Raw genomic sequence first — 24,997 nt, 5'->3', positions numbered from 1 at the left:
TATTTTGAAAATTTACAAAAATAGACTCCTCCTATCCGTTTAATAGGCGAGAACAACTTTTCGTCTACCTAGCGAGCGGAGGTTTAAAAATCAGAAAAATATCGCGTCCCAATACTCTCAACCTTCAAAACACTATTGAAATAGATATGAAAATTTTTGATTAAAAAATATGTGGTGCAGAGAATGCTATCATTTAGTGCTCCTTAAATTTTGAGATAAAATTATCTTTTTTTTCCTCATTGTATAAGTAATTGTTTGAGTTGAAATTTTGTGGAGCGCTAAATTATAGCATCATCTACAACATAAAAAAAAATCAGAACTTTTCATGACTAGTTTGATAGTGTTTTGAAGGTTGAGAGTATTTTTAAACTTCTCGTTCATCCAACCGGTGGAGGTTTAAGAATCAGAAAATTATCGTGTTTCAATACTCTCAAGCTTCAAAATATACTATTAAAATGGTTATGAAAATTTCTGAAAAAAATATGTTGTGCATACGATGTTATCACGTAGCGCTCCACAATTTTTCGGACGGAAACATAAAGCTTTTGGTGGAACTTCTCAGGTTCATTGGAGGGGATGGATTGCAGGCGTCGTGTGCGTGGTGGCAGGGGAGCAAAGCGTCGTGGAGAAATGCATCATGGGGGATTCTGAAAGCGTTCGCTGAAACTGTGGCCGCACAAACGCACAGAGTTGGTGAGGGTATATTGGGCCGACTCGGTACGGACCCGGCTAAGGCATGGCTTATGGTATGGCTCTGTGGCCGACCGTGCCATGCCAGGTTGGCCTGGGCACGGTTACGGTACGATGGGCTGGTCAGGTGGGGAGGGACGACGGGGCTGTCCGAGGCGGGGCGGAGGCGGGAGCGATGGTGCCAAGCGGCGGCGCGGGCGGGGCAGAGGTGGGGCGACGAGGCTGGGCGGTGGCGTAGCCGGGGCAGAGCGACCAGGAGTCGGCGTGGTCAGGTGTGGCGGGGAGCGGCTGGGCAGGCTGCCGGGGCGAGACGGTGGTGGGGCGATCAGCCGTGGCGGGGTGGGCGGTGGCGAAGCGGTGATGGGGTGGGCGGTGGCGAAGCGGTGACGGGGTGGGCGGTGGCGAGGCGGTGGCGGGGCGGTCGGCTGTGGCGGGGTGGGCGGTGGCGAAGAGGCTGGAACGAGATGGCTGGAAAACTGCGCGGGCTATCGAGACATGCTGTATTTGGATCATACCTACAATACTATACATCGAGCCAGTCTAATAGACACATCCACTTGAACAGCTTTAGCCATCATCATGCTGTCCGTGTCACCACGCGCGCGGCCTTGAGGTTGGCTGGTGTTATCAGTAGCAGTTTTCTTTTTCTTTTTTTCTTTTGGAGAGCATCTACTTCTTTGTTTTGGTTTAATTTCTGTGTTTTTTACTATGTTTCATGTACAAAATCAGAAGCTAGGAGTGAAGATCAAGGGAACGAACAAAAGGGCTTCTCTTCAAAGCCTGAACCTTTGGTTAATGTATATTCTTCAGAGATCTTCAGAAACCCAAGAGATGGCTAACGGCTATCACAGTTTGGCATTTATGGGAGCTCCGAAATGCTGCCATGAATCGTGAGGCATTGTTTCATCCTTGGAGATTGGTCGAGAAATATTTTGCCTACATTATATGCTAATGCTTCTGTCCATGAACCCAGTTCCTGTCATGAGGTGTGGGTGTCAACCTTCTCTCCTACTTAAAAAATGAGTAGTGCGTGTACGGTCTGCCAAGAATATTCCTCTGCCACTCCTCAGATTCCTCTATCACCATGGTTTTAGCGACGATCGCACGATGCCGCGCACGCTATCACCCAGTTGAATTGAGCTGAACCGACGGCACTGCGTGTTTCCGCCTTCCCCACATCTCTCCTCCCCCAATCCCCGCCGCAATCTCCAACCGCCCAACGCGCCGCCACAACCTCCTCCCCTCCGTGACGCCGCCCGCCGGTCCGCTGACACCGCGCCACCACCACCCCCTCCCCTCCCCTCTGCGCGGCCTACACAGTTCCGTCCTTCCTCCCATCGGCAGGGCGCCTTTTCGCTCCTCAACAGCCATAGCCGGGACAACGCGGCCTCGTGTTCATCGCTAAAACCCGTCGAACCGTCGCTCATCTTGACACCCTTCCTCCCGTCGCGTCCTCCACCACCGCCACCTCGCGGGCCAGTGCCCGAGCGTCTCACCTTCAGCGGCGCCCCGAATCCAGAAGGACTCCCCTTCCTCCTACCGCGTCCTCCACCGCCACAGCCTCGCTGTTCGGCTCCCGAGCGTCCCACCATCGGCGGCGCCCCGAATCCAGAAGGACTCCCGTTCGATCGGCCAGCGGGAGCCGCGCCCAAAGCTCGATCCCCAGGTCCAATCGCGCAAGAACGCCTCCGCCACCGACATACGCGCCGCCGACATCGCGCAGGTGAGTTCTCTTCCTGTCCATGCGCGCTAGCACAGGTGTTTGATCGGGTTCTATTCTGAGTTGGTTCTGATCTCTTGCCGCGTGCGCGCGCAGAAGTGGCAACCGGACCGGTGGGCGAGTGACCCCGCCGAGGCCAACCGACGGTTCCAGCGGATCCAGGAGGCGTACTCCGGTAAGGCTCACGCGTTTGCCCGTCGCTGTTTGGTTTGAAATAAAGGTTTTCGTTGCAGTTTTGTTGTGTAAGCTTTAGCTTCTGCCTTTGAATGAACTGAAACAATTTTCCTTGTTATCCCCTGCCCCCTAAAGCCACTAAATATAAGTTGAAATCTGTGGTGCAAAGAATTTTATGTGAAAAACTTGCACAAATATGCATTTTCGCGACATGTTGATGAACTGAAACAATTTTTCTACACTGCGAAGTGAGTTGGATTGATGGAAAGAATGGGGAATATGTGGGCCGTATGGGATTCAATGGAGGATGCAAGACCTGGGGTTGTTTGCTTTTAAAATTTTAATACAAAAGGTTTCAAAAAAGTAAAATTATCTCCAATTCAAGGAAAGGAATTATAACTTATGACATGGCAGTACTCATTTCATGCATGCTTTCTAATTTATTTGACAAAAAACCTTGATTTCTGGAACAAACCTGATCACAATAAAATGCTTTATGAATGCTTATGAGATGATGATGCTGCTGCTGTCTCATCTTCTTTGTAGCTCATTTCTTCCTCCCTTTTGTAGTTATGGAAATAAAAAACAATATTAGTGTTGTTGGCCGAAAAGGAGCATTTCCTAGCCATGTCAATGCAAAGAAAACATTAGTGTTCTTGCTTACTGATAGAAATACATATATACAAGAGTAATCATTAACAGGCTCATGAATGTAAGAAAAAGAAAGGTTCGTTGGTACATAAGTTGAAATATGACATGACAACTACATACTATATCATCGAACAATTGTAACCGAAGTAGAAATGGAGTTCCACTGGGCCCCTCAATATTTGTTCCAGTACATAGTAAAAAGTAGCAGTATTATATTTTTGTGAATTTAAGTTGGCATACTTCAAACCAGCTGCATGTCAATTACATTTGATATGAGATATAGTACCTGCGTTTGAGCACAAGGTAGCAGCCCATGGTTCCTTATGGCAAGAACAAATGATTGCACCACACCTTTCACCAAGCACAAACCAAAATTTCGCTTGCTTTCTGTTATGTCTTCTTCATCCTTCTGAAACATCCCGCTTCATAGTTTCTCAATTTCAGATTTCAATTCAATATCTCCTGCAAGTGAAGGAACTACGTCAATTGCATAGGCCTTTCTTTGCGGGTTGTCAGAGCAGAGCTATTCTAGAGCTGCTTCTTTTGTTACAGCTTGGTGAGTTCTCCGATCAATTGCTTGTAAATGACTAATTTCGATGCTTTTATTTAGCAACCTGATTTGGATACTTTATACATCTGAATACCTAATATTTTCGTTTTAAAATTTACATAGTTGTTACTCCGTTTCACATTGACACTTCAGCATTCAACTATTTTCCTGTTTTAGAGCAAAAAATACAGATCTACAAAATTCAAGTTATTTGCATCGGAACATGCCACCCTTTTCATGTATATTTTGTTATTTACTATATATAGCTCTATCTATTGAAATTAGTGTATAAATCTTTACATTTCTGCTTTGCACTCAAATTAGCTCATAAGCTCATACCTTCATACTTACACATGATTTCTTTTTCCTAGATACATGATCAAGCACTCACTCACTGTGATATATCGTATCTGAACAATTTTGATAGTGGCTCCATCGAGTGTATAACTCCCTGGGGAAATTGCATAATGAATTTATTAATTACAGAGCTTCCTTGTGGTAGTCATGGCTGTATGCTGCTGCTTAAGCTTAAAACCTTACTGAACATCTGTGCTTGTAGAAGGGTACCAAGGTTGCACAGATTATGAAATTAGGGATGTGCCAAGGATTGTAGTGGATACATCTGATCCAACGGTGGATGCGCAGGTGATCGCTGCGAAGGTTGTTGGTTTCGTTAGGTCTCATCTTGCGTAGCCAATTGAATTGTAGAGGTTGTTGGTTTCGTTAGGTCTCATCTTGCTTGTAGCCTATTGAATTGTAGCCAATAGGTTCATGGGATTTTAGCAGTTCCAGGCTGGCCTAACTTACCGTGATCCATGTGATTCCATCATGTTTTAATGTTCAGTTCCGTAATGCTCTGACCTCATGCTTGTAGCCAATTGAATTGTAGAGGTTGTTGGTTTCGTTAGGTCTCATCTTGCTTGTAGCCCATTGAATTGTAGCCAATAGGTTCATGGGATTTTAGCGGTTCCAGGCTGGCCTAACTTACCGGATGCCATCACTCCTTAACAAAGCAAGAGCATCTTGGTTTCAGAAACTTTGTTGACTGAGTGTATAATCACTGGTAGTCTGTCTCGCAGATGTCGTCTTCGAAGATGGCCGGTGTATAGGAGACGTGATGATGGCTAGCATGCAATGGTTCGAAAACACGAGCTAGACAATAGGTGGGTTGTCCCATACAACCCTTACCTCCTACGGCTGTTCAACTGCCACATCAATGTTGATGTATGCTCGAGCATAAAGTCCGTTAAATACCTATTCAAGTACATATACAAGGGCCATGATCGGGCGTCGGTGTCTGTGAACGAGGCTGACAAGAACGGCAACATGGATGAGATCAAGCAGTATAGGGACGCGAGATGGGTGACCCCCCCCCGGAAGCCTTGTGGAGGATATACGGCTTTGACCTGAGCAAGAACTCACCACGTGTGATGCAACTACAACTTCATCTCCCGAATATGCACATGATTTCATTTCAAGAGGGCCAAGATATCCAAGAAGTTCTCAATCGGGAAGATGCTGATAAGTCAATACCGACAGAGTATTTCAATGCGAACAAAGTACATGAGCATGCTCGGGGTATCTTGTACCGAGATTTTCCCGAGTGGTATACTTGGCAGAAAGGCAAAAATAAAAAATTCTGGCAACGAAGGAGACGAGAAGGTGGACAAGTTGGTGGAATCGTGTCAGCTCATCCAGCCGAGGGGGAACGCTACTATTTGCGGGTTCTCCTAAATCATGTGACTAGCGCCACCTCCTTTGATGACCTAAGGAAGGTTTACGGCAAGATCCTACCTACCTTTTGTGAAGCCACAGAGAGAAGGGGCCTGATCGAGGCAGACAACACATTGGACAAGTGTCTTACGGAAGCCGAGTTGTTCCAGATGCCACCATCGCTCCGGAGGCTCTTCGCAACAATACTGGTATTCTGTGAGCCTAGCGACGTGCGTGGACTCTGGAACAAGCACTTGGAGGCAATGTCAGAAGACTATCGCCACATCAATCCATGCACATTCGCGACCCAACAAATGGTTTTAATAGATATCAGAAACATGCTACAGTCAATGGGTAAAGATATACGGTCATTCCCTCTTCCTGAGATCGACGAAGCACATGACACGGCAAACGGTGTGCCCAGGGAGATCTTTGAGGAGTCCACGATCGAGCTTGACCATGAGGACGCAACTATGTTGGACTCCCTCAACGCCGAGCAAAGGGCCGCCTACGATGAGATTCTGTCTGCTGTTGAAAGTGACGAGGGTGGTGTGTTTTTTGTGGATGGACCAGGAGGGACAGGGAAGACTTTTTTGTACAAGGCGTTGCTTGCAACGATACGAGGGCAGGGGAAGATTGTCGTGGCAATAGCTACGTCCGGTGTTGCAGCTTCCATAATGCCTGGTGGAAGAACCGCGCACTCGCGCTTCAAGATACCACTGAGTGTTGACGATGGTGCGTTCTGTAGCTTCACTAAACAGAGTGGGACTGCCAAGCTTCTGCGGACGGCTTCACTCATTATTTGGGATGAAGCCTCCATGACTAAGAGACAAGCGGTGGAGGCGTTGGACAACAGCATGCGTGACATAATGAGCCGACCAGAATTGCCATTCGGTGGGAAGACGGTTGTGTTTGGTGGATATTTCAGGCAGGTCCTCCCTGTTGTCTGAAAGAGGTCAAGGGCTCAGATAATTGATGTGTCGCTGCGTAGGTCGTACCTATGGGATTGCATGCGTCACCTAAAGCTTGTACGCAACATGAGGACACAAAGTGACCCGTGGTTTGCGGAATACCTACTGCGCATCGGTGGTGGCACCGAGGAGGCCAATGGTGATGGCAATGTACATCTTCCTAAAGATATATGTGTGCCGTATACAGGGGAGGACACAGACCTTGATAAACTGATAGACAATATTTTTCCAATGCTTGATGATAATATGTCAGATCCAAACTACATCACCTCGCGAGCCATCTTGTCCACATGAAACGATTGTGTGGACCAGGTTAATATGAAGATGATCGATCGCTTCCGAGGGGAGGAGGTGGTGTATCATAGCTTTGATCGTGCAGAAGACGATCCCCATAACTACTACCCCTGAGTTTCTTAACTCGCTGACACCTAACGGGCTGCCTCCACACGTTCTGAAGCTCAAGATGAATTGTCCTATAATATTACTTAGGAATATTGACCCCACGAAAGGACTTTGCAATGGGATGAGGTTGGTGGTCAGGGGGTTCTAGAGAAATGCCATCGATGCAGAGATTGTGCTGGGGCAACATGCTGGAAAGAGGGTTTTTCTACCTCGGATCCCCCTATGCCCCTCTGATGATGAGATGTTCCCTTTCCAGTTTAAAAGGAAGCAGTTTCCTGTCAGGCTCAGCTTCACCATGACAGTCAACAAGGCACAGGGGCAGACCATCCCCAACGTTGGTATTTACCTGCCCGAGCCGGTGTTCTCTCACGGTCAGTTATATGTTGCGCTATCTAGGGCCATCGCCAGGGCGAACATCAGGATTCTCGCCGTTCTGGCTGATAACAAAAAAAAGAAGTGCTCAAAGTAAAGTGGGATATACACGAGGAACATCGTCTACAGAGAGGTCCTTACGGCATAGGCGAGGTTTAGAAATTCATATAGTGTACATAGTTAAATGCCCGTGCGTTGCAACATGAATCAAAAATTTTCACGAGATAATACAGATGACCGAAACATGTTCTAAAATAACATAACTATGTCCTTGTTATTTTTGTTTGAATTAACATGAGTAAAATTCCTGCTATAGTTGAAGCAAGAGGCAGAGTGTTTGTTTCAAGCTAGAAACAAGATTTGCAGAGGATAAGTTGGAGGATCCAAGACTGGCAAGTGATAGTAGCAATGACCTAACACAATCGGTAAAAAACGAAAAAATTTCTAGCTTGCCCTCTGTTGCAACTTGCAAGTGAAACAACAAGCAGCCCAGGAAAGAAACGAAAGAAAGAAAGAACTGCAATTTTTTTTTGACATGCCGATATACTTCGATGAATAGTAATTACAGTAGCGTCTTTTCCCTGATTTGTGTTCTAGCGTCTTTTATTTCATACTAATTTCTTAGTACAAACAACAAGCAGATGCAAACAGAAAAAAGAAAAATGATTCAGAGCATCCGCTGGAAGCCCATGTATTGATGATGCATAGTTGTAGCACTTCTTGAATTAGTCTACAACTCTATATGTAGCACTTTTAGAGGTAGCATGTCTTGCTGCTCATCCAAATAAGCTTGCACTTGTCCAACTTCATCTACAAAGTCCTCCTGATGAACTTCAAGATGAAGATACACATTATGTTCTAGCTGTAGCAAGATTCAGGTCAAAAGCTGGTTGTCCCCCATTAACTGAAGCTTCAGATGAGGAATTTTGCAAAGAGAGAGAGGTACTGCTTTGACTTCCTTGATCTGGCTGTAAGTTAGGTTCCTTCCGAAGTGCATCATCATTCAAGTTGACCAGGCCGTCCTCAGCATCAATGACTTGATCTTCCTCTGAACAAGGTCATCCATTTCCATGTTAGCCACAGGTTCATTGAGATCAACACCCGGATTGTATTTAGAATAGCAAGAGAGTATAATCCTACATTCCATTTTCCTTCACACACTTCAAGAAATAATTTATGCTCAAGCATGTTCGATTAGATTTTCACCTAGTCAGTCATGAACTTTTTTTCTCTGTCCTTTATATATCTATTCAGATTCTTCCCTTTATTGGATTTGCGCTGGCAAAGTTCTTGTTCTACTCGACAGTAACTATTATACTTAAGGTAGAGGCCACTATCCTCTTGTGGGCAAACTCACGAATTTCCTGAAAAATATTACAAAACAGGGCCATTTTTGTCTGTTCCAGATATGCGGAGCAACCATGCTAAATCTCTCACTCCTGACCTCAGACATGTGGGCCGTTCTAATCCGTATCTTTGCTTAGCATGAGAAGGTATGAACACAAGACTTCCTTTCTCCATTTGTTTATTGCAGTAATCATTTATAAATTGATCTGAGGGAAGCAAACTTTGCGCATCTGCAGGTTGATTGGATTTACTTCGTTGCTTTTGCCGGCACAGCAGCTGGCCTCGTGATATACTCATGCAAATACTGTCCCTTTTCAGTTGCAGTTATCTCTGAACATGCATAGGTACATAGCTATTTACTGTGTTAGCGCCACTACTCACCACTTAAAACTGCTGCAAGCAGGGGTTCCAAGGAGGCTGCTGAAGAGACGGCGCAGGTTACAGGGGCCATGGATGCGGAGGCTGCAACAGTGAACCGCACAGCACAAGTTCCCGGTGTCGGAGATGATGGGCCAGTCTCCAACAAGAGTTTTCATCAGCTGCTACTGCCTCAATGTAGTAGGCAACGGTTAGCTGCAAACTAGGCCAGTAACAGAACATTTGAACTGTGGTTGACGGTTGCTCAAGCCTATAATGTGAAGTGTGATAAATTATTTAATGTCAGATGTGAAAGAGGGTTATAGCTTGCACAAGTGCATTGCATAACACAGAGTATTCACGTTTTATGGCCCATTCTATTATTTTCCCCCAAGGAGCTGTGCATGCCGTTCTTCGTGTCTGAATGATTAAGGAGTGGAAATTTTCAGTCTTCATAAATCATTTTGAAGTCAGTACAAATTGAAGTAAAATTTCATGTATCTTGTGTACCAACTTTGAAATTGTCACAGGAACTAAGGCATGACATTACAAAAATCAAAACTGAACCATAAAGTAGCTTGCAAGTCCAAGCACCCACCTGGGCAGCAGGCCCTTGCTCTCTCTATAAGACCATTTCCCTTTCCACCTGGGCAGCAGGCCCTTGCACTCTCTATTGGGCTGAGGTCCGGACCAAAGCTCATCTCATGTTGCCTTTTTCTTCCTCTTTGAGGCGCAGAACTCATCTCGTACCTCCAACCCCTTTGCTCTATCTCATGTCCAGAATGGAGCAGCGGCCAGATCCCTGGGAATCCAACTCGAGTACGAGGGAAAACCATCTAGAAGCTGTCAAATGAGATAAGTATTGAGTTCTCAACCGAATCCCCCATTTTATCTCGAGCCAAATCCAGTCCCGCTCGTCTGCTCGACCCGCCGCCGCCAGCCCCGCCCCCGCCCACCTTCTCTGCGCACCCCCTGCGACCTGTCGTGGGCCCATGGAAGAGAGCCATCTCCCATCGCCCTGCACAGCTCCCTCCCCCCCCCCCACCGCCGCCAGCTCCGCCCCCTTTTTCTCCGCGCCCCCTCCCCCCCGCTCTCCGCCATCTTCGCGCCCTGCCCGGTGCTCCTTCGAGGGCCCATGGAGGTTAGCCCACCGAAAACACCGCCAGCCCCGCCCTCCGGCTCCTCCGCGCCCCCTAGCCCTCCGCCTTCTCCGCGCCCCGCCCGGTGCCCCATCGTGGGCCCATGGAGGTTTGCCAGCTGCTAGCACCGCCGAAAACACCGCCAGCCCCGCCCTCCGGCTCCTCCGCACCCCCTATAAGTATTTTGCTGCTTGTTCCTTTCCATCTACAAGTGACGACGACAACAACGAACGCGGTAAGCGCGATCCCTCTCGAAGTGCATTATACCACTTTAATTGTGAGCCTCAGTGATCAACATTTCAACCTGGACTACGAGGAAGGCGAGGACTGTAAGGAGGACGAGAAGCAGGAAGGCGAGGTTGGCGAGGAGGACGCCAAGGTGCGGGTTCGGCATCGTCCACTCCGCTGTCGAAGGTGACACTGAGGTAAGGCACTTCATTTACCCCTTCGAATTTTGTGGCCGTCTCTGGTCTTACCGGATTCAGATGATTCCGATCTTTTGATCTTGTTTGATCTTTTTGACTTCCATCATTTCTGTCACACAAGAGATGCAATTCTTCAGCACACATACTTTTCCTGTAAATCACATTTATGATTCGGTACTAAACTAACATTTCTTGTTGATCTAAATCATATTTGAGTTGCTCAGTTGACTTGTCACACACCAGGCTGTTGATTTGTTTATGATTCGGTGTAGTAGCCAGTACCTAGGAAAATCATGATTTGCATGATATTTTACATGTTTAGGTTTGACTTTTTTTAGTTCCTGGCCTCCTGGGTGTCCTCGATCTTTCCCTACCTTGATTTCAGTCTCACCACATGAACATTATCTAGAGCTAGCTGCAAGATTGATATAAGAACTTAACGCAATTTTCTGTTATGCTGCCCATCCTTTGTCAACAACACTAAGATTTAATACTGGGACCAATGATAGACCTGTATATGCTGCTTGCTAGCTATTCCAGCTCCAATATGCGTTAACTTCTGGGACTTCCTAGCTTCTCCGCGAAAGAAGGGATTCTGAAATCACAATCACTATTTCCTGAAAGGATGTTTTGATTTGGTTCCTGTCATTGCTTCTGTGGGTTGACTACAATCAATTTCGGAAGATTCTTCTAATCTTGTACAATTAAGAGTCGTTATAGATATAATTAATTTTCCCCTTACTAAGTTCAAGTGTTTCATCAGACTCAGTTTGAAATACATCTGAAATCCCTTTACTAAGTTCAAATGTTGCTGATTTTATCTTCCCATGACCATGGTGATGACATGTTTTACAATTTCCAAGGCAAAAGGTCTAATATCTGTTCGTTGGGGTGCTGATTTCACTGCTTTGTAGAATCATTTAATTACAGGATGATGTTATGGTACTTAAAATAATGCAATGCATTGTGTTAATATATATCATCTTAATATACAGTGTTGCATGGCTTCCGCATTATACACAGAATCTTCTTCTTTTTTTACTGATATGTAGTTGTAGTATTTTCATTGTCCTGCACCATTCATTCATTATGTTCATTAGTAGTTATGATTGTCCCAGATCATGCTTTATTTTGGTACTACCAATGGGCAAATTCTTTATTTTTTTACCCATTGTTATGTTTTAACATGCCAACTTAGATGTGTGGTCCAATTGAGGGTCCTCACATTAACTGTTACTGTCATTTTTTGCAAGAAAAACAAAAGAAAATGGTTGATGGGTAGGAAATTGTTATGCTGCCCATCCTTTGTCAACAACACTAAGATTTAATACTGGGACCAATGATACACCTGTATATGCTGCTTGCTAGCTATTCCAGCTCCAATATGCGTTAACTTCCTAGCTTCTCCGCGAAAGAAGGGATTCTGAAATCACAATCACTATTTCCTGAAAAGGATAAGCACTTGGATAGCATCTTTAAACCCTGGCATTTACTATTTTTTGTTTTCTCTTTTATTTGGAAAAAGGAATCAGCTTGTGTTTAGATCATGTTGCACCCAATACCAGTATATCACCTTGGTGAGAGTAGCCTAGCCATCCCTCGTCGTGGAATTTGCGGTGTTGCACTGTTGACCATGATGTCCACCTAGAGGTGCTAAGAGCTGGCTTATGTTGCTTTTTGGGTTGTTTTGAATGGTAATAATGATAAACTTACATTTTATTTTGGTTCCTGTCATTGCTTCTGTGGGTTGATTACAATCAATTTAGGAAGATTCTTCTAATCTTGTACAATTAAGAGTCGTTACAGATACAATTAATTTTCCCCTTACTAAGTTCAAGTGTTTCATCAGACTCAGTTTGAAATACATCTGAAATCCCTTTACTAAGTTCAAATGTTGTTGATTTTATCTTCCCATGACCATGGTGATGACATGTTTTACAATTTCCAAGGCAAGAGGTCTAATATCTGTTCGTTGGGGTGCTGATTTCAGTCCTTTGTAGAATCATTTAATTACAGGATGATGTTATGGTACTTCAAATAATGCAATGCATTGTGTTAATATATATCTTCTTAATATACAGTGTTGCATGGCTTCCGCATTATACACAGGATCTTCTTCTTTTTTTCACTGATATGTAGTTGCAGTATTTTTATTGTACTGCACCATTCATTCATTATGTTCATTAGTAGTTATGATTGTCCCAAATCATGCTTTATTTTGGTACTACCAATGGGCAATTATTTTTTTTACCCATTGTTATGTTTTAACATGCCAACTTAGATGTGTGGTCCAATTGAGGGTCCTCACATTAACTGTCATGTTAATGGTTGATGGGTAGGAAATTGTCATGTTAGTTGGTCAAAGGACAGCCAATGATGGTGTCAGGATATGCAAGCTGGTGCCTGGGGATCTCAGCAGCCGGGCAGTGACTGTCATAATTCATTATCGCTTAGAAAATTAGTTCCACATCGGATCTTGCCAAAATTTTTTCCTCAGGACAAGTTTATCCTCTCTAGGTGACTCAATGGCCTGCCTGTATATTTGGGGATGGCAATAAGGTCATGGGGGAGCAATTAGAGTAGGAATGCATGTTCTGTCTTGCATTGATGAAACTTGAAAAACCAAATACAAAGATCAAATATTATACTGCGCCCCAATAGAAGTCGCTATTACTTATGCATTTGCTGTTACACAAGGGAATTATTTGCTTTACTTGTGATGCTCACTTGTTCTTTCAGGTTAGGATGAGGCCATTGAAGCATAAGAGAGTTGAAGCTCCATGGGTCCCAATGCTCGAGGACGTGCATCCTTACACCACGTGGAGTATGTGTGTCCGAGTGTACCACAAATTTCACGCGGAGAGGTTCGCTGTTGGCAGGAAGAGGCTCAGCATGGTGTTACTGGATGAGAAGGTAGTACTTATGTGCACATTTAATTTCAGCTGCAATAAATAATATTTTAATCAAAATTAGATTGTCACAATCTATCTATTTTTTTAGTGTAAGAAAATGGCAGCTGTCATATATGATGACGAGGTGGATCGTTTTGAGCTATTACTTGCAGAAGGGCAGGTATATTATGTGTGGCGGATGTCCGCAGAACCAGTTATGAGAAATCAAGACTATATGTTTGCAGATAGTTACTTTGTGTGTCGTTTCACATCAGTGACAGTAGTTAATGAGATAAGAAATGTGAACGAGCAATTTATCCCATTATTTCCGCCGTTTATGCCTTTTGACAAAGTTTGGCAGTTCACTCTAGATAATGATATGTATGTTGGTAAATGCTTTACTTTCTTTTTATACCTTCCAAATGTAGTTTTTAACAAAAGTCCTATTATTATTTTTTATGTTCAAATGCTAGATGTCATTGGCATGGTTATGTATGTGAGTTCTATGGGGCACAAGTATAGTTTCTACAACCGAAAGGTCCCACTGAGAAATATTGTTCTGATGGACAGCAGGTATCTAATTCAAAGTTCTTACATTTGTATTATAAAATAGTGAGATTATGAAATCGTAATTGTTTTTGCAGCTATAATATTGTGAAGTTAGTTGTATGGGATAAGTTAGTGACTGATAACCTAAGTACCTGGGAGAAAATCGCAGAGGAGCGTGCTATTGTTGTGGCCACGATGTTAAGTGCAAAGCACGACGGTAAGTCCGTAAGTGCATGCATTATTCTATTCCTTATCAAAAACGAGATAATAAATTTACCTAATACATTGTTATTCTATCTTCAATAAATTAGACCATAGCCTGCACACTACGGATTTTAGTAGGGTCTACTTTGATCCGGATATCGCAGTTGCGCATGAATTATGGCGAAGGTAATCGGAAGTTTGATTGTGGCTATATTGTTATTTGGTCGATGTGCCATATTAATTACTTGCAAATAATTGTGTAGGATCAATAATTAGCTCAGTGGGCCACCCTCTCCATGAGTCAAAGAAGATGAACTATGGTCATGTTGCAAAACTGGAGTCTTAGCATAATAGGACTATGTTTTGATTAAGCGTCGATCTTGTACATGGTGCAGAACCAGTACTCAATAAAGTAGTATAGATTGTCAAAGCTGAGGTTAGGGGAAGATGATTTTTTACCAAAGTTTAGTCATTCTACTACTGGATCATATAGACGCTGAAATCTTTAGTCATTCTTTTTTATTGAGAAAGCATATGGAACCTCGTGTCAATGAACAGAAGCCTTTTCTACTACTGGATCATACATATTAAGTTTTAAATAGTCTTGCTGCTTAAGTAGGATCTTATCAGCTGGATCGGTGCTGTACAAAGGGGAGGAATGAATGTGTAATCACCTGAACTCTGAATCTGGAGTATTGAGCGTGTCGCTGGAAGGATTCTCTCCTTCTCCCTTGCACTGGATATGTGATGTTGATTAGTTTTGGGTATTTGTGCACTTGAATTTTATTGATTCATTTAATCAGCATGGTCATGGAGATATTCTTTTGGTATACTGAATGAACAGTTATCAACCTAGCAATGTTCAAGAGCTCAGAAATGGCAATGTATTTGGTTCAAGAGCTCAGAAATGGCAATGCATTTGCTTCACAATATTCATTGTCTCATCCAGGAATATGTACATTATTTTTTGGTGCGCTTTTTTAACACTAAATTCTATAGTTAAACTACAGTTGTGCCTTACTGGAACAGTGACAGCAGCACTATCTACTTAAGACCAAGACACCAATTACAAGACGAAGCTCTGTACAATTAAAGCTGGTCTGAACATTTTGCGTAGGAGTTTCTTCCAAAAGCTTCATGGCATCAGTAGAGCCTGATCTTTGTGTTATGTGCTGCTGGCATAGAGGGCAGCGTTCCATATCGCAAGTCTGCAGACACATATATGTTATCAACCTAGCATGCAGATTGCAGAACAGGAAATATGTAGCGAAAACATTGTGTATAGTTGATGAAAGGTTTCTGCACCTGATGTCCACATCCAAACGCGAGGTCCATCAATTTATACATGCAAATGGGGCACAACTGCAGATAAAAAGTGTCAAGCTTCTTAGTTTGTAATCCAGAGAGAACAGAGGTTTAGCACATATCACATAGGTAAATAGAAACTCACCTAAAACACCCTTTCTTCCAGGATTTGAAAGTCATCAGTATGGCCACAAGATGCAATTATGTGTCCAAGTAAATAGCAAGTTTATGACTATTATATTTTGCAGATCAAATGGAACATATGAAGGTACAAGTGGACTGAGAAAATGTCAAATTTGACTAGGTATTGTTGTCGACAAGGGAAGTTAAAGCAACAAAATGCAAGGACCTGATATCATCAAACTAATAACATGGGAAAGCCTGGAAAATCAAATTTTCAGTGTCGCAGTTTAACTTTGCATTTGGGCATTAAATGATTGCGGATGGTGAAAATAAGAAAGATATACGTACAAGTCTGTCCTCTAAAGCACTTTCTGATGCATAGGTGTCAGGTTTCCTTGTGGTTGTAGGCTGTTGCTGTTTGAAGCTCTCATACCGTTGTTGAAAGCCACTTGTTTGTTGGTCAAAGCCACTAGAACGTGAATAAACACCAGAACTTACTTCTTTGCATGGATTTCGAGATGAGACCAAAATCCATATAGAAGAATCCAATTTGTAAAGTGTAAAACACAAGAACCATCTTTTGGCCAACAGCTACAATTTTCCCTCCGGCTCACCTCCTTCCTTATCGTCTTCGCCGTCGGATACTCCCTTTGCATCCTGTCGTCGTCAACCTAGCCGTCACCAAAGCCATCTCGCCGCGTACCTCACCGCCTCCACCGCTATGTCCGAGTCGAACAGGACCAATGCGGCTGCTGCGAGCTATGCATCCAAATCTGTGTGCCACCCTGGTCGGCTTCGCCTTCGCGCGCGCACCCATAGAGTGGCATTCCGAACTGCTGCTGAAGGGCACCTGCGTATCGACGGCCGCTATTTGCGCGTCCGGGAAAGGCGGGGCGGCAGCCGAGGTGCGTCGAATGTGCAACCTCCTTATCATGGCAGGTCCCTTCGCCTTCATCAAGCCACAGCGGCTTTCGTGGCGCCCCTCCCCCATCAATCCTCATGTGGCCGGGACCATCCACGCGTCGCACCCCTACCATTGTTCAGGCATGGCTGCACGCAGCCTGCTGCTCGTTTCGAGACTAGGCACAGCCGGGCGCCCATGCTGATCCTCCCATCATGGTGGCGCTGGGTGTAGGAGACGATGACGTGCCGCGGAGGGGTGGTCCATCGGCGACCAGATGCGGGGCGGGACGAGCGGATGAGGCACTGCTGGCGATGTGGAAGGTGTGCATAGGGCATCGCTTCCGATGGGGAAGGTGGAGGGCGGCGGTGGCGGTGCCGGTGGGGGAGGTGGCGGCTTGCACGGGGCGAATGGACACATGGCGGGAGGCCGAGCGCACTAGGGGCGGCGCGATGGCGAATGGAGAGGGAGAGTGGATTAGGGATCGAGCTCGGGAGGCCAAACTCACTAGGGGCGGCGCGATGGGGAATGGAGAGGGAGAGTGGATTTGGGATCGAGCTCGGGAGGCCGAGCTCACTAGGGGAGGTGCGATGGAATGGATAGGAAGAGGTCGATCGGGATTGGAACGATCCTTCACGCAATATCAAGAAGTTTCCCGTCGCCAGAGATCCGATCCAGTACATCTGATCGTTCATTCGGAATCGAACGGCTCTGGCGCTCCAGCCAATCAGTATATATATGGTGTACTAGGTTCTTTACAACAGATGATTAGCAGGCCATATCTAATTTGGGAATACGCGGTGGCAGCGCACAGGGCACGGCAGGGAGCACCTCCACCGCCAAAATTCGTCGAATCGCCGACGCTGACGCCCTGCTGCGAGCACGGAGCATATCTTCGACATCGCTTTGGTGAGTTTTAACATTAGTTCGGCTGGTTGAGTGTTTGTTAATTAAGAAATAACTAGAATAGATTAGTTAGTGCTTTTGATTAGGTCATGGTCTCATATGATATTATGGTTTGATACTTTCTAGATTAGTTCGGCCGTTTGTTTGCTTTTGCATGGTTACATTTTTGAACGTGAATTTCTTTAAGCAAGGCATGGGCACAGCCGCAATTCCGCACGGGCTTCATCGATAGCCACTTAGCACATGCACATGTGTGACTGCAAATCCGCTAGAATCCAACTAGCCAAAGCCAAGATTGAACAAGTCTGAACAGGTAAATAAATTGATCTACTTACAGCTACTAATCTCAGTATGCTTTGATAGCTGGTTAGCTAGGATTAATTACATTAGGTATTCATTTGTTGTGATGCGAATCGTAGTGACATTCAGACAGATAATTGATTCCACTGGTATCAAAAGTTAATTAAATTGGCATCCGTAACCAGATAATTGATTCCGCTTTATGAATCATGATAGCTCAGGATGCGAACAAGACTAAACGATATGATTAAGCCGCTTTATGCAATGAGCTGACAGTTAGACCACATAACCTATTCTGCATTGTATTCAAAAGCATGTTTGAGTCCTAAAATCAAAAAAGTCTAAGAAAAAGAAAAATTCTAGAAATTATCCTAGAAATTGGAAAAAGAACGTGACATGTTCGTTCGAACCATATTATAATATAGGATACCCTTTCGTTTGGTAGATCTCCATGGCACACTCTTGTTTATATCTCACGTTCATGTCGGCGTGTACTATTTTTTAGTGCTTTTTTCATAGATATTAGCTATTGTTTGATCCACTATTCTTAGATAGTATTGTTGTTTGATGTTACCTATTTTCGCCTGCTAATTTTCAAAATGAAGTTATTTCTGAATTTTCTGTTAGCTTACTTCTTGTAGAGGTGTTGAGACTTGAGAGTCACATGCAGACATTCTCCTATATAACTTTCATCTTCCTTTTCATGCATTTCATCATCGCGGGTTTGTACAGGAAACGCGAGCTTGAACTAGAGTTATGTCGCTGCATAACAAACCCAAGAAGGCTCTATCAACTGAAATTGTCCTGCAGGGTACTTATTTTCACTATATTTTGTGTTCTTTTTCGTTTTCTACATTAGTCCCTTTTACATCTGATTTTTTACAGATTATATTTGCACCCAAAATGATCTTGATATTATTCTACCTATTAAAAACATGCCTTCTTTACCTGGAAAAGAAGTACTTGTGCTCATCGATGATGCACTTGTAGACAGGAGGCATTTGGAATGCCTTTTTCAGTCAAGTGCATTCTTGAATGACGAGGTAATAAGTACATCTATTAAAAGAAAATATGTACAAATATTTACTTCTATTATCTAATGCTTGTTGTTACAGATCATAAATGCATACATTTGCTTATTAAGGGCTCAAGAGCATCTGCAGCGTAGGTCTGGTGATACGGTCTACCTGGAGACTACTTATGTCTCCACCCTTTTGAAGCGGGATGGTGATAATAATATTAAAATTAAGGATCTATATGCTGCACATGACACCATTGAAAATAGCACCATCGAACGAAGGGTGGAAAGATACTTGGACCATGACATGGTAAAAATTAACTTCTAATTTATAATTTTTCTCGTTAACATATATATGTGTCTAATACTACACGTGCAAAAATTATTTAGGTATTTATTCCAATAAACATCGAGGGAATCCACTGGTATCTTGCTGTGATTGACGCCAGAAAGTGTGAGATACAGGTGCTCGATTCGATGGGTCCTGTATATGACCGCGAAGACCTCAGTACTACTGTGAGTATTTGTTACTAAAGTAGTATGTCCTGCGCCATTTGTCAATTTTGGCTAGCAAATATTGGTGTATGTCACTTCGCAATGTTGTATTTAGTAATAGTGTCACTCAGCTTCACGAAATCAGATTATGCCACTGAGTTTAGCGGTTCCTTCACAAAATATCATTCTCTCCTACCCCCAGTTTTCCCATACAGTTCTCCATCGCATTCACCTTCAACAGAAATTCCCATTTTTAATCCTGCCCTTTCTTTGTTTGAATGTACACACCTCAAACCAGACTTAAGTACCAATAACCGCTTAAATCAAAGGGCTAGTCACAAAGTCCCTGCTAAAATACAAATCAGCGGTCCCAAGTGCACATAGAGTGGGTCCTTTTTGTCATTTTTCTTGAGTAAAAGGAACAAACCTTTCTTTGTCAGAAAGACAGTGAGACACGAAAACGAGAAGAGGACAAGGAACATACTAGAAATAAGCACGAGCGTATTTTTGTCTAGGGGTCACACAGACAAACACGAGAACTCCAATACGGATACTCTAGCTGTTTGCATATGAGAGCTCGTGAGCTCCTAGACAGATCTCTGCTAATACTTTTTTATTTATTATATATAAATAGTTGAAGGGATTGCAGCGGCAAATAGATATTGTATCGCAGCTCAAGGAGCTTAAAAACCACAAGTGGCGGAACCTCCAGGTTGCTTCATGGCCGGTTAGACAGATACAATTCGAAGAGATAATGCAGACGGATGGGTACATCAAAATAATTTTGTTTATCCAAATTTCCTTCCACTGATTAAATGAATATGTGCATGACATTCTTTTTCGATATTGTAGCTGTTCATGCGGTCTTTTCATGTTAAACTACATGGAATACTGGATAAGGGATGTGTTGTCCAACAATGTAACTCAGGTATATCATACAGGGTCATGATAGTTTGTTACATGTTTAATCCTATATTCTGTAAAAATTAATGATATTATACTACTGTGCAGGATGATATGATACAATTCAGGAAAAAATTAGCTGCTATTTTGTTATCATCAGAACTAAACAAGAGGAAAGGACATCCGTTAATCGAAGAGAACGACGAAGAAAGTGGAAGTCTAGATGATGTTGTGATGCTAGAAAGTCCTCCTAATCTATGCAAAAGGTCACACCAATCCGTTCAGTCTAAAGTCATGAATGCAAATGAGTCCACCGATGAAACTAGAGATCAGTCTTCATTGTGTGCCCTTTCCCTGGTGGACATGCCGATAGTCAAAGAAGAATTGACAGACATCTTATGCAACTATATCATGTCAATTGATGATGCTGAGACATTGGAGTAAGCTTCTTATGCTCCTTTTATTAACAATATAATGTACTTTATTTCGATGCTCATATTCTTAGTCGCAATTGATCTTTTTACAGAACACAATGGGTACAAAGTTTGAAGCCTTACCTGATTTGCCTAAGTGTCAAGCAACTCCAAGCATCATTAAAGATGGATCAACCCATGTCCAATGTTTGTTTCAATATGGGTGTTCGGATTCTCGCATACACAGAATACAAGATATTGAAAAGTTCCAAGAAAATGGTTTCAAAGCACTATATGGACCTACAATTCTGCGTGAGTTTTTATATTCTTGTAAGCACTGTTTGCCCATATTTTAAAAATCTTTGTTTTCTCCCAGACGTTGACTGATTTTGGACGAGACCCAAAGTATAGAAAAGAGCTCGATGTTCGAGAGTTGGCCAAATCATTAGAAAGCTGGCCCTTTATGAACTATGATGTCTCACGTTTCAAATTTGTAAGGCTGCTTCCCTTTGCCCATTGGTGCCGTTATTTTCGCTATCCTAATGCCTACATTTTTGCAGATTCTTATGCCATTTGTACAACATGGCATGTTCTTACTTTTTATGTTCGACCAGGAGGACAGAACTATGACCGTACTTGACTCCAATCCTATTTCATATTGGTGTAAAGATATGCCATACAAGCAGTACGCATATAAAATTATTCATATTGCCAAGTACTATATGCTTGCCATGAGAGTAGCACGCCCTGGGTGGAACGACGATGTTTATAGATGGCAGCATATACTCCCAGCTGATACTCCAACGGACATATACGGGTAACTTGCTTTGAACGTCACTGGAAGCAATAAGCAATAAATATATTTATCTAACACAGAGTTTACAATTCATTCTACCGCAGGTATTTATTATCTGGTTATTTCGTTTTGCAATTCATGTGCGCATGGAATGGTAAAAAGCTACACACGCCAATTTACACGGTGAGCATATTACTTTGTCGCACCGTCGTATGTACTTTTCAAGTTAAAATACTATACTTTACATATGAGATATATTTACATTTACATATATATGATGCATATGCAGGATGGCCAAGCACTGAGGAGGCATTTTTTGATCAGCCTATTGACGTATGATGGGAATTCGTGTCGATATGTAATACCTGCAGGTGTACGAGAATATCTTAGCCGTATCGTGGGCAAGACGATTTGAAAAAGGATAGTGGTAGAAATAAATCTATTCCTATGGACTTATTTATTTGTATTCAAAGTTAATTCATAGTTGTATTTGAAATCCAAGTTGCAAGCTCTATCTGAAAGTGATTTTATTATTTGTCATGAGGCTACGTACCTAGATAGTCCTATATAAATTTGAGGTCAGCTTGTCCAATTTTTATTTCCGTTGCAACGCACGAGTACTCAACTAGTCAGTTCTAAAGTGGACTCCACCGCCGGAGAGATAGGTTATGGTTATTGTGGGTGAACTATCTTTGCAGAAACTAAGCGCATGAGAATGGGGTTAGTGCTAGTGTGCTACATAACCACAATGGTGACTTCCTGGCTGCAGGAACTCAGGTGCTTGATCATATCACGGACCATATAAACTGCTGAAGGCTTAGCAATTAGGTTGGTTGTTCACTAAGGAGCAGACTTGGTGCAACATTATAGTGGCTTCAGTTGTCATTCCGTTGTTCAGAAGCCAAATTCTCCAAACTCATCCTATTGGAGAATTTAGTGAGATGGAGCACATGCTTAGTGTTAGTAGTTTAGAAGCTGTCATGCAACAGCAATTAGCTGCCGCATGCTTCGTGTTGGTAGTTCAATCAGAAGTTAGGTGGCGCGCATGTTTAGTGTGTTCTATCAAGAGTATTATATAAAGGTTTTGATTATGTTTAGTGGGACGCAATAGTTCAGATGATGTTGTGGTGATGAGGTGCTGGGTATGTTGGTGAAGGTTTTTAGTGGCGTGTCTGAGTGGATAATCGTAATGATTAGGCGGTAATCATGGTCTGTTGGGATTAGAGGGAGGTAGGGAGGCTAGGTACTATGATACATTGATGGGTACTTTTGTTTGGGGCTGCAACTACCTGTTCGGTGAGGTTATTTCAAAATCAGAGGCGTTCAATTTCTTTATTTTTCTCTGATACTGCTTTATTGGGGTTCTTATTTGGCATGTATATTCTTTACTATCATATTTTCACTTCCTCGGTAGTGTTCTCCTCTAATCCGTGTTTCCTTTTTGTGCTGCATGTTCTAATTATTCTAGGGGTAAGACGAAACTGAAGGCTTCTCATCTGTGTTACAGAGCCAGGTCAGAGAAAATAGGTACGACTACTTAACATTTTGGTTCTATGTGGTCTACAAGTTCTAATAGGAAAGTAACTTTTTTGTGCATAGGTTGTAATAACATAACTGAGAGAATGTAATTTGGTTTCACAAGTCCGCATAAGGAAGTAACTTAAAATGGATAAAGAAAAGCTCAAACAGAAAGAGATGCACCATGCATATTGTAGGATGTGTACATAGTTCAGATAATTTAACTTGTGATATACTCATTCTAATAGGGAAATAACTTTATTGTGCATAGGATGTAATAATATAGCTAAGAGAATGTAACCTTTTTTTGAAGGGTAAACGCCCCTTAGGGCTAAGATCTCCATTACTTGGGAAGGTATACTGCCTTTTTACAAGAGGGCTCTTGCCCAAAGTAGAAATTACAAAGAAGCCCTTTAGGCATGCAAGCAAGAAGGACATAAAAGAAAATAGAGAATTTTATTACAGTCCTTCTGAGAGCATTGTTGACGATGACGAAATCAACTGCTCACCGCTGTCGAGATGCTCCAAGCACAAAGATGGACTCCACCAAGGTTGCAGATACTGGACATCAACCATGGATGCCTCCATCCACAACGGCACCTCGTGGTGTGACCGGCAGACCGAGTAACCACCGCGTCTCAGATGGGAAACAGCCTCTCGGTGCAGATTGACTGGCCGACAGTCCTCCTAGCCATCGCATCAGATCCAGCATCGCCCGTCGAGGTAATGAGGGTCGTAGGCGTAGATCTAGAGGGAGCATCACTGAGCTCGACTGAAGGGGAGTTCTCATGGGGATGAGCTTGCAGCGATCAACCCAAGCTAGGAACCCAGCATCCATGGCAAGACACAGTAGTAGCAACGCAGCAACGAGAACATCTCTGCTATACCTTGACCAAAGAAACAAAGAAGAAGAAGAAAGGGGGAGGGGACTCCCGTCGGGGAGGAAACCGACGGGGACAAAAGCCATCACGCCAACACCACTAGGGAAAACAAAGACAGACGAAAGGAGATCCTCACCAGCACCGTAGAAGAGACAAATCACCTTGCATGAGCACGGCGATGAACGGCGACCAACTTGATCTCCGCTTATTTAACAAAAACTAAACCTAAGAACTACTTCTGTACAACAGGATGGGTCCCTCACCCTCACTGACGCCGGCAACAAGCCGGAGAAGGAGGAGAGGGACCGGATCTAGCCTGTGGCGGAGAGCTCCGGCGAAATCACCTTTTTAGCACTGTAGCAGAGGGAGTGTTCGAGAGAGAGAGCTCTTTTTTTCTAAGAGAATGTAACTTGGTTCCACAAGTTCTCGTAGGGAAGTAACTTGAAAAGGGTATAGAAAAACTCAAAACAAAGAGTTGCACCATTCATATTGTAGGATGTAATACATAATTTAGATAATGCAACTCGTGTTGTGTTACTTCTAATAGGGAAGTAACTATTTATCCATAGGATGTAATAATATAGCTGAGAGGATGTAACTTGGTTCCACAAGTTCTTACAGGAAAGTAACTTGGTTCCACATAATTTTCTCATGTTCCTCATCCTTCCTTTTTGAACTCCTTTGATTAAAAGCCATTGTGTTTTGCATATTTGTTGTGATGAACCTTAGCTTCCTCGCACAAATCGAAAATCATTGAACTATATGGTTCCTGGGGCGTAGAAAGCACATCCTGAGATTGAACTTCATCCTCATCTTTAGATTCATTACTAGAAACGATATCTCCAGTTACATCTGTTTTTAACCTTGTGCTAACGGTGTTGCTTGATGGCCCGATCATGTTTGCATTGCTTCATTCACTCACATCATGTAGAAGTAACTTTTCAGAATATTGGATATAAGTTCAGGGAAGAGAAAGCACATGGAGATATCTAATTTTGCGTATGTGATGTTTCTCGTTGAGTTATGCATGATAAGACTGTTTCTAGAAAATCTTAATGTTTCTGAAGCACTTAGACTTTTGGTTTCTAGTAGACGGCAAAACAGACGTGTAGAAAAAGACTGCAAAACATACTAAAATGACTTGTGCAAAGAGAAACAGCACAAACAGCCTTATTTCTGCTGATGTAGCTTTTTACTGGTGTAAGTGTTTTTCATGTGAGGTAAATAAAATACTAATGAATTCTTCCAGTTACTGTAGAACAAAACTAATTTTTCTATGAATT

General features: G+C 43.1%; 3 protein-coding genes and 2 long non-coding RNA genes across 13 annotated transcripts; 3 read left to right on the top strand and 2 right to left on the bottom strand.

Annotated features, from left to right (window-relative positions):
- Positions 1–1,754: 1,754 nt before the first annotated feature.
- On the top strand, positions 1,755–9,295 carry LOC133918956 (uncharacterized). Of its 7 annotated transcripts, XM_062363123.1 has the most exons (7): positions 1,759–2,413; positions 2,507–2,585; positions 3,680–3,791; positions 4,865–8,185; positions 8,498–8,566; positions 8,650–8,736; positions 8,827–9,295. In XM_062363123.1, exon 4 carries the CDS (start codon positions 5,144–5,146, stop codon positions 6,446–6,448), a length of 1,305 nt encoding a protein of 434 aa, XP_062219107.1. In that variant the 5' UTR covers positions 1,759–2,413; positions 2,507–2,585; positions 3,680–3,791; positions 4,865–5,143; the 3' UTR covers positions 6,449–8,185; positions 8,498–8,566; positions 8,650–8,736; positions 8,827–9,295. The 7 variants fall into 7 exon arrangements, with proteins under 7 accessions (XP_062219105.1, XP_062219107.1, XP_062219106.1 ...); XM_062363122.1 differs by having other exon boundaries at positions 8,498–8,736; XM_062363125.1 differs by having other exon boundaries at positions 4,865–8,566; positions 8,994–9,295.
- Positions 9,296–9,436: 141 nt separating this feature from the next.
- Positions 9,437–15,340, top strand: LOC133918957 (uncharacterized). Of its 3 annotated transcripts, none has more exons than XM_062363126.1 (8): positions 9,597–10,321; positions 10,407–10,511; positions 13,251–13,424; positions 13,512–13,791; positions 13,876–13,975; positions 14,047–14,168; positions 14,270–14,341; positions 14,419–14,725. In XM_062363126.1, the coding sequence occupies exons 1-8, from the start codon at positions 10,190–10,192 to the stop codon at positions 14,499–14,501; spliced, it is 1,068 nt and encodes a 355-aa protein (XP_062219110.1). In that variant the 5' UTR covers positions 9,597–10,189; the 3' UTR covers positions 14,502–14,725. The 3 variants fall into 3 exon arrangements, with proteins under 3 accessions (XP_062219112.1, XP_062219110.1, XP_062219111.1); XM_062363127.1 differs by having other exon boundaries at positions 9,613–10,321; positions 14,263–14,341; XM_062363128.1 differs by lacking the exons at positions 14,270–14,341; positions 14,419–14,725 and adding an exon at positions 15,155–15,340 and having other exon boundaries at positions 9,437–10,321.
- On the bottom strand, positions 15,250–17,113 carry LOC133918958 (uncharacterized). The gene is made up of 3 exons (XR_009909873.1): positions 15,932–17,113; positions 15,461–15,517; positions 15,250–15,363 (listed from the first exon to the last, which is right to left on the bottom strand). It is a non-coding gene; the product is annotated as an uncharacterized LOC133918958 (long non-coding RNA).
- Positions 17,114–20,054: 2,941 nt separating this feature from the next.
- LOC133917875 (uncharacterized) lies at positions 20,055–21,730 on the top strand. The gene is made up of 7 exons (XM_062361704.1): positions 20,055–20,131; positions 20,215–20,546; positions 20,633–20,726; positions 20,896–21,012; positions 21,080–21,336; positions 21,420–21,498; positions 21,605–21,730. Exons 1-7 carry the CDS (start codon positions 20,075–20,077, stop codon positions 21,728–21,730), a joined length of 1,062 nt encoding a protein of 353 aa, XP_062217688.1. The 5' UTR covers positions 20,055–20,074.
- A 1,354-nt stretch (positions 21,731–23,084) lies between these two features.
- Positions 23,085–24,103, bottom strand: LOC133917506 (uncharacterized). The gene is made up of 2 exons (XR_009909691.1): positions 23,851–24,103; positions 23,085–23,720 (listed from the first exon to the last, which is right to left on the bottom strand). It is a non-coding gene; the product is annotated as an uncharacterized LOC133917506 (long non-coding RNA).
- Between the last annotated feature and the right edge of the window lie 894 nt (positions 24,104–24,997).

This window comes from Phragmites australis, chromosome 5 (genome assembly GCF_958298935.1).
Source record: "Phragmites australis chromosome 5, lpPhrAust1.1, whole genome shotgun sequence".
Lineage (NCBI taxonomy): Eukaryota > Viridiplantae > Streptophyta > Magnoliopsida > Poales > Poaceae > Phragmites > Phragmites australis.
The sequence above is the reverse complement of the archived record's forward strand: the minus strand, read 5'-3'. Positions and strand labels throughout refer to the sequence as shown.